Source organism: Octodon degus, unplaced genomic scaffold (assembly GCF_000260255.1).
Source record: "Octodon degus isolate 3935 unplaced genomic scaffold, OctDeg1.0 scaffold00011, whole genome shotgun sequence".
Taxonomy (NCBI): Eukaryota; Metazoa; Chordata; class Mammalia; order Rodentia; family Octodontidae; genus Octodon; species Octodon degus.
In genome coordinates this window covers 27,379,619-27,388,545 of record NW_004524587.1, presented here as the reverse complement: position 1 = coordinate 27,388,545, position 8,927 = coordinate 27,379,619, and the positions used below count along the sequence as shown (strand labels likewise).

General features: G+C 37.7%; 1 protein-coding gene across 1 annotated transcript in view; it reads right to left on the bottom strand.

The window, feature by feature from the left end:
• Window positions 1-8,927, bottom strand: part of Amfr (autocrine motility factor receptor) — a 35,479-nt gene that overhangs the window by 18,541 nt on the left and 8,011 nt on the right. Inside the window, exons 4-7 of the mRNA XM_023709352.1 lie at window positions 5,882-5,922; window positions 5,585-5,717; window positions 3,608-3,741; window positions 3,189-3,299 (exon numbers count right to left, since the gene is read on the bottom strand). Of these exons, the coding sequence (XP_023565120.1) occupies window positions 3,189-3,299; window positions 3,608-3,741; window positions 5,585-5,717; window positions 5,882-5,922 (419 nt within the window). The remainder of the gene's footprint in view (window positions 1-3,188; window positions 3,300-3,607; window positions 3,742-5,584; window positions 5,718-5,881; window positions 5,923-8,927) is intronic.

Sequence of the window (8,927 nt, the reverse complement as noted above, 5' to 3'; positions counted from 1 at the left end):
AGATATACAGCTACTTTCTCTTAGTTCAATGAGAAGAAAATTTTGAATAGTGCTTAGACAAGATACCATGTCTGCATCTTGTACTATGAATAACTACTATGATGACAACAATATGCAATGTATTAATTTTTGTAACTGTCCTACTAACCTGTTTTGAATCTGTCTCATTGCTATTTCTTAATAAAATTAATATAAAAAACCCCTCAAAGCCAACAGAGATATCTTGAATAGTCAAAATGACAGAAAAAAAGAGGACAGAATGATGACAAGAGCTGGGGAAAGAGCAGAGTGAGGTCTTACTAACAGGTTCATAGTTTAAGTTTAGGAACATGAGCAAGTTCTAGAGCTGGATGATGGTGGAAGTTCATCCAACACTGTGAATATGCTTATGACCACCAAATGTTATATATATATTACCGTAAGAAAAAATACATTTGAGAATGATCGCTGAAAAACAAAACAAAAATCATTATAAGATACCATTTTCATATCTCTTAGGACGGCTATAACACAAGTACTGGCAAGAATATGTAAAAAAGTAGACCCCTCATATGTTGCTGATAAAAACAAAAATGGTGCAGCTGCTATGGAAAAGCCTGGTATCTCTTTAAACACAGAATTACGACATAATTCGTACGTATATACTTAAAAGAATTTAAAATAGTATGCAAATGTTCATAGCAGCATTATTTACAAAACGGCCAAAAAGTAGGGAGAAACTCAAATGTCCACCAGTGGAAATTGTTTAACCTGTTGTAAAATTATTTAAATTTATCCATAAAAAAGGAGTGAAGTGAAATATAGCTACATGCTATAACATGACCTCAAAAACACTATGCTAAAAGTAGTCAGTTAAAATGGCTACGTAGTATAGGATTCCTATTATAGAAACATCTGGAATAGGCAAGTCTACAGAGACAGAAAGCAGAAAGTGGTTGCCAGGTGATGGGGGAGAGAAGAATGGGGAGTGACTGCTTAGTGACAGTGGGGTGTTACTCTGGATGACAAAAAGTTCTGAAACCAAAGAGAAGTCATTAACAACAGCAGAGTAACTGAATGTTTAAATAGTTAACTGTAAATTAATGAATTTTAATGTTATGCTATATTAATACATTTCCCCCAATCAAAACAACTTAAACACTAAAATTATCTAATTTTACACTTAAAAATATTTCTTTTGGGCTAAAATAGACTCTTATTCTTCCCTCTTAGCCCTCCAAGCTTCTTTGAAACTGAAAGGTTTTTGAGAAATGTGTGCAAATTCTCTGGTCTTCCCAACCTCAACAAACAGCACTACTCTATGGCAAGTGTACAAGCTGCAAAACTAAGAAGCCCCCTGACACCTCCTTTATTTCTTTCTGTCCTACAGCCAGTCTAGCTCACATCCTTCCAATCCTCATCAAATCTGTTCAATTGTCCCTAAAGGCACTTTCTCCAAAGCAGTTCAAGCTGCTCTCAAGGTACCCCAGAACCACTGCAGCAGTTCTTTCCAGCCATCCCCTAACCTCTTCAAGCTACCGATCTTATCTACCAGCACCCACTGAGACCCTTTCAATGGTATTTCCCCCTTCTAACGGCACCCTGGACCCACAAGCTTCTTCTGGTAGCAAACGCTCCTCCCTTCTCCACTCTGGACTCCAGGCCTACTTTCTCCTCCTGTTCTTCAACACACTCAGCTGCACTCCCACCAGAGATGCTCCCTCTGTCTCACATGGTCTACTACCTGATCCCCTTTCCCAGATCTGGCTCTTGCTTATTCTCCAAAGTCACCTCCTCCAAGTTTCAGTCAGATGCCTTTGTAACTAGCTCTTAAGAACCATATTCCTGGGGCCAGAGAGATAGCTCAGTGGCATAAGCGCCTGACTGGCATGCACAAAGTCTTGAGTTTAATCCCTGGTACTGAAGGGGAAAAAAGAACCATGCTGCTTTTCTGTACTGTAGTTCTGTCAATTTATACTACATAAATGTGCCCAGTTAATTTATATTTGTCTCCTTTATCATGCTGCAAGCTCCACAAATGCAAAGACTATGTCTGTTATTTATTTCATCCCAGAACCCAACACAGCACCCAATGCATAAAAAAAGTCAGTTGATACATATGTTGAGTGGGAAATTTCAGCTCTAAAGCCCTTCTAAATATTAAAAAAGATTATAGGGCCAGGGAGATAGCTCGGTGGTCTAAGAACCTGCCTGGCAAGCTCAAGGACCTGGACTTGATCCCCCGTAGTACATGCTGTGCTGGCCCAGGAATCCCAAACATGGTGGCATACACCTGTAATCCCAGTGCTGGGGAGGCTGAAAACAGGAGAACCACTATGAATCCAAGCTGTGTAGTAAGACCCTGTGCCAAATACATACATAAATAAATAAAATATTTTTAAATGTTTTAAAGATTATAAAAACAATTTGGGAATATGTAAGAAAAAAATGATGATTCTCAATATGCAACACTAACCACAGATGCAAAAGGCCAAAAGGCCCTTCAGTGTCAAAACAGCCAACCTATGAAGAGAATGATTTAGGCTATATAGGGGCCTGAAGCAATCTCTAAAAATGAGAGATGACTTCAATCTTCCAAGTTTACAGAAGAGCCTGTTTTGTAACCCTCCCTGCTAGTCACAATTTTGCCCTCATTAGTGTGGTTCTGCTCTAGTCCCTTTCTCAGTCTACCTCTCTGGCACATGTTCTTATGCTGGTCTTACCCATGTGCAAAATGCAAAATATATGTATTTTTTTCTCTCAATTACATAGTAAGGGCCAGGGAGATAGCTCAGTAGAATAAGTGCTTGCCTGGCAAGCGCAAGGGCCTGAGTTCGATCCCTGGTTCCACAAAAAAAAAAAAAATTACATAGTAAGCTACTTGAAAATAAGGATTCCTCCTGGCGCCCTTTTTTAAGTCTTACAGGCATATTTATTATACCTAATAATGTAAGTAGGGGAAAGATATGAAGATAGCCACATACACAGAAATTAAGATGGCAGCGCATAAGCAACGAACAGGCCCGAGGACACAGAAAGAGGCTGAATGACAGAGAAGTACAGTCAAAGCTCGCCACAATACAAGTATCAGCAACATGGACAGTAATGTTCGCAGTCCTTGCTGAGATTAGTCTTTAACCGAGGTACAAAAACAGCCACATCCCCTGGACAAAACAATAGGTCCATACGGCCCTTCACAAAGCTCCTACTTGTGGAAAAGATGTCCACAGGGCAGTTTCCTTGCGGCCTGCATGGAGTCCCAGCAGATTGCACAGTCATCATTATTAACGGCCAGCTCCTCTGGTGTTGCAACCGCAAACCTGTAAAAGAAATCAAAACATGCCCAGGCCAAATTTCTTCCAATTTTACACACACATGTCATTTTACAGACTTCACCTTTAGTCACTTTTACAATGACACAATTACAGAAGAATCTATCAGTAAAAAAGGTTTTGATCTCTCATCAGAGTCATTAAGTGGGATTCAAACAGAGGCAATGTGACCCCCGAGCCTGTTCTCATCATTATCCAGTTAATAGTTTATAAAAGCAAGTTCTGATACATAGTCTTGTCTTTACTACCGAGCTAAATGTGTGAACTGGGATAATAATCGATTTGTGCTCACTTACCTGGCTTCCATGTTCCCAACCACGCGCAGATAGTTCTTGTGCCGACGGATTCGACGCTGTACCTCATGAAATAGGTACCGCAGCTGCATAAAAATGACCAAGCTGGCCATGGATAACCAGATGTTGCCAAATAACTTAGAGAGAAAAAGAATAATATACACAATAAATATGAATGTAAGTTCACAATGATGAAGATGCATGCTACACTAGAAGCTCTAAAGAGCAGATGAAAGAACCAGGGATTGAACTCAGGCCCTTGCGCTTGTGAGGGAAGCGCTTATCCTACTGAGCCATCTCCCTGGCCCTAAATACATCTTAATAGCCCACTGTGGGGTTTGGTTAAATTATGGTATATCTATATGATGAATTTTTTTCAGGAAGGTATTAATATGCTTTGAAAGAACTGTTGCTAGCATTAAAAAAAAAAAAACTATGTGTACTACATTAGCATTAAAAGAAAATGTGTGCAACCATGTGGCACACAGCTACACTGCTAGCCCTCGGGAGTGAAGCAGAAGAGCTGCAAAAGCAAGTCCCCCTGGCAACTTATGGAAACCACATCTTAAAACAAATAATAAAGCATAGAATGCATGAGGTCCCGGGTCTAACACCCAGTACCACAAAACTGAGTAAATAAATAAAACTAAATGTCTAAAATAGGAATCAATTAATGAATATATATATTTAAATATATAAAGAATCAGATAAATACAACAAAACATTAACAGTTATCTGTGGGCATTTGTCTTCCCATTTTTTAAGGGAAGGAGGAACCTATTTTAAACAAAAGAATTAAATGCTTTTGTTTTTCTAAAGTATGTTTTCAAAGTTATTTTCAAATAGACTCAGAACTGTTAGGGGCCAGGGGTATAGCTCAATGGCACAGCACCTGCCTGGCAAGTATGAAGTCCTGAGTTCAATTCCTGGTACTCCCCTTGCAAAAAAAAGTTATATCTAACCCATAAAATAATTTTTATTTTTTTTATTTTTTTATTTTTTGCAGTACTGAGGATTTAACCCAATAATTTTTAAACACTAATTGATATGTTTATGATGTAAATAAACTGACCATCAACTATTCAGATCTTCATCATTAGACTAATGAAGCAATGAACAGATGTACATAATTTCTGACACAGAAGACCCATGTAGCAGAAATTAAGTATAAAGATGTTTTTAATTACAAAGATTAAAAGTTTTCTGGGGATATGTCAGAGGCACATCACCTGCCTGGCAAGTGCCAGGTCCTGAATTCAATTTCTGACACATATTAAAAAAAAGATGAAAAATTTATGACTTCATGAAGTAGCAAACACTGCAGGAATTCCCATTACCACCTACATAGTAAACGCCACATATGAGAAGCCACAGAAAGTATGGGGAGAGGCATCACTTTAATTTTATTAGCATAGAATGCGTGAACTTTTATGCTAAAAACATTATCTATTGACTTGGTCAACAGAATTTACTAAGTCTCATAGGACAGCAACAGCCTCTGGAGATGGGCATCATCCACACAGGTTCTACAACACTGCTATACACACACTGGCAAAAAGAGGATGCACGGCCATGTTCACTTTTTCACTTTTTAAGTGGTTCACCCACATCTGATTCTAAATGTTTCCTTTTAAAATATATAGTGCCAGCCAAATAGCTCAGCAGATTGAAGCACCTGCAAGCAGGCACAGGGGCAGGGGGTTTGATCCCTGGGCCTATCATGCCGGCCCTGCCCCAGGGGTGCTGAGATGGCAATTGAGACTGGGCGTGGTGACGTACACCTATAATCCCAGCTCTTGGGAGGCTGTTAACAGGTGGATCACTACGAGTCCAATCTAGTAGTGAGACGCTGAACACCCTGTAGATCCTTCCCTAAAATACAAAAAATAAAACATAAAAAAAGAAAAAGAAAAAAAAATATAGAAACCAAGGTTCTGAAAGTCTTAGTTCTGTGTCATAACTCTTTGTGAGGAAACTTACCAGCATGTGAATGTGGTGCATGAGATCAAGGGACAACAGAGTGAGTTCCATGACAAAATCAGTGTAATAGACATAGGTTCCCTTTCCTTCCCAAGTCCCTTCATGGTTTAGGTCCCACAGATGAATTACATATCTGCAACACAGAAGCAGAAAAACAATGTGAATGTACCACCGTGACTGAAATTAGTTTAACTATGGTACAGTTTAGTACATCTATATGTATTTTATACCTGCTATATCTTTAAAGTCAATGGAATGAGTAGACCTCAAGCACTTCTATCCCAAATTTCTACTCACCGTAAAATCACATGAGCTGTCCTCACTGTCACAAGAAGAGACTGTAAAAGACAAATTAAATTGCTCAATTCAATTAAAAAGCAGACTGTTCAAGTTCACCTGCTATTTATTTCTCCAATGTCCACGGAATACTTGCATAATCTTAGAAACTCAATTTTTTATTAGGCCTCTTCCTATTAACAGATAATAACCAATTACACTTGTCCATCTCCTGGGAGTGTCTTACATAATTTTTGAGGTTTGTCCCAGCAGTGTGACCATCATCTCTATTTGACATAACAAGGAAGTCATCATAATTGATTACCTAATGCCTACTTGGTGACATTATAACTGAAAATGTGGTTTAGGTACTTCTGTCCTAGACAGGAAACTCACTCTCTTCCAAATGCTCTGTGTACTCCCTTTGTCTGCCAGGAAAAAGGATGAAGAAAAAAAAAAAAAGATATGGCTCCCATGGAATTTTTTATTACAGAAATTGCTATTAAGAACAAGTAATCTGGGGCCGGGGAGATGGCTCAGTAGAATAAGCGCTTGCCTGGCAAGTGCAAGGGTCTGAGTTCAATCCCCAGTTCTGCCAAAAAAAAAAAAAAAAAAAAAACAAGTAATCTATAGCACAGATTAGACAATCAATCAGAGAACATCAAATCTATAGAATAGGTGACCTTAAAAGACTAAACAATAATGAGGTGAAATAAATATACATACTATAGTATGATGCAACAGCCCTAACTTACACGTGTTTATTTTTAGGTGTGTCTTTTTCAGTGTTAAGAGACTTACTGTTGTTAACAGACAGTTAAATTTACAAAAGCAAACATCAGCTGGGAACAATGGCACATGCCTGTAATCTTAGCAATCCATGAGTCTGAGGTAGAAGGATAAACTCAAGTCCAGCCTGGACAATTCCGCAATTAGGGAAACCCTGTCTCATATATACATACACACATACATATGGCTGGGGATATAGCTCAGTGCCGAAGGTTCTGGATTTAATCTCCAGTATCCTCCCACCCCCAAAAAACCATGAGTATCATTCAAATAATGCTTTTAATAAAATACATCTAAATAAAACTAATTAGTATAAGTCATTATAAAAAAATGGAGGGGCTGGGGAGATAGCTCAGCAGCACAAGTGCCTGCCTGGCACCTCAAGGTCCTGAATTCAATTTCCAGCACCAAATACAAAAATTTTTTTGAACAGATATTTTTCAAGAGGAAATACAATTCCATACCTTTCACATACCAAAGTATTCAACTAGGATTATAATTGTCATTATTGGGTACTTAAATTTTATTTTTCTGATTTTATTCACACTACTATATTGTACTCCAAAATGGACACTAGTAAGCAAAAATAAATTTTAATCCTGCTGTAACAAAATTCTAAGGATTCAGCTCACATCTAACTTACTCTGACTACTTTATTTTAGTATTAATTAGCTCTAGTATATCTAACACAGTGGTATCCCCTTACCCACTGGAAGATGTTCCAAGACCTTAAAATAGATAATAAAACCACAGAAAGCCCTGAATCCTACATATTCTGTGTTTTTCTCATGCCTTGAAGCACACTCTACAGTACTATACTTAATCTACCCTTCCATGTTTTATGCCTGGTAACTTCTTCACACAAAGACACTCACTGGGGTCATCATGAAGTAAAGTAAGGGTTGCCTGAACACAAGCACTGGGATATGGCGACAGTTGGATCTGACAAATGAGATGTCTAGTACTGACTAATAAGTGAGTCGCATACACAACGTGGAGACTCTGGAGAAAGAGATAATTCATGTTCCGGCAGCATTTCACCATGCTACTTAGAATGGTGCCCAACTTAAAATGTATCAATGAAGAGGCTAGCAGTAACTGATCACAGGAAACCCTGGGTTTTATTCCCAGCATCAAACCAAACAAAACATTTATGAATTACATACTTCTGGAATTTTCCCCTCAATATGTTTAGATGCCAACAGCCACAGATAACTGAAACCACAGAAAGTGAATCCACCAGTAAGGAGAAAATATTCCACTTTACAAAATAGCAATTACAGATAAAAAGAAAGTACTTTATATTTTTGGCCTAAGGAAAAAGCAAATATGCTAAATGAATATAAAAACATACAAAAATTGGTGTTTACACTAAACAAAACTTGGTACCTTTTGGAAGGTTTCAAAAAAATAAATTTTTTAGCCATGCTCCCAGGGCATGCTGCAACTGACACTAGTGGTGGAGCATGCCTGTAATCCAAGTGCTTGGGAGGCTAAAAACAGGAGGATCACTAGAGGCCAATCTGTGTAGCAAGACTTGTAGACCCTGTACTAAAATACATAAAATAAAACAAAATAAAATAAAAATAAATATTTTAAATTTAAAAATTTTAGAAAGACAGTCTTGCAATAAAAAATAACAAGGGCCAGGGATATAGCTCAGTGGTAGAATGCCCCTGGGTTTAAGTCCTAATATGTCAATCAATCAATCATTTTTAAAAATTCCTGGAGAGCTGGAGGTGTAGCTCTGTAGTAGAGAAGAAAACAGGAAAATATTTTCCTTCAAAATAGTGACTATGGTTTACACATTATTTTTTAAAATTTTAATTTAAAATAAACAATTGGATATTAATCTAAAATCATAATTACACATTTCATTAATAACCCATTGTTTATAACATCTATAAAGGGAAACTCTTCTGAATACTTTGGACTCAAAGGACTTGGACTGTGTCTTTTGTCACTCCAGAATCTCAAGCACCAAAAAATGTTCAGTTCATCACTATGCTTCAGGAATAAACATGAATAATAAAAGTAAGTCCATGTGACTTATCTAGAAAACTATGTGGCATACAATAAGAGCTATATAACTTGGAGGAAAATAATTTTTAAGGAATGTAGCAAGGATTACATTAAATACTACACATAAAACCATTTAGCTCAAATTCCTACCATGATAAAGAAACTCAATAGGGGCTGGAGAGATGGCTCAGTGGTCTAAGGCACCTACTTAGAACAAGCTTGGCAAAGCATCAGGGACCGCGGTTCAATCCCCCAG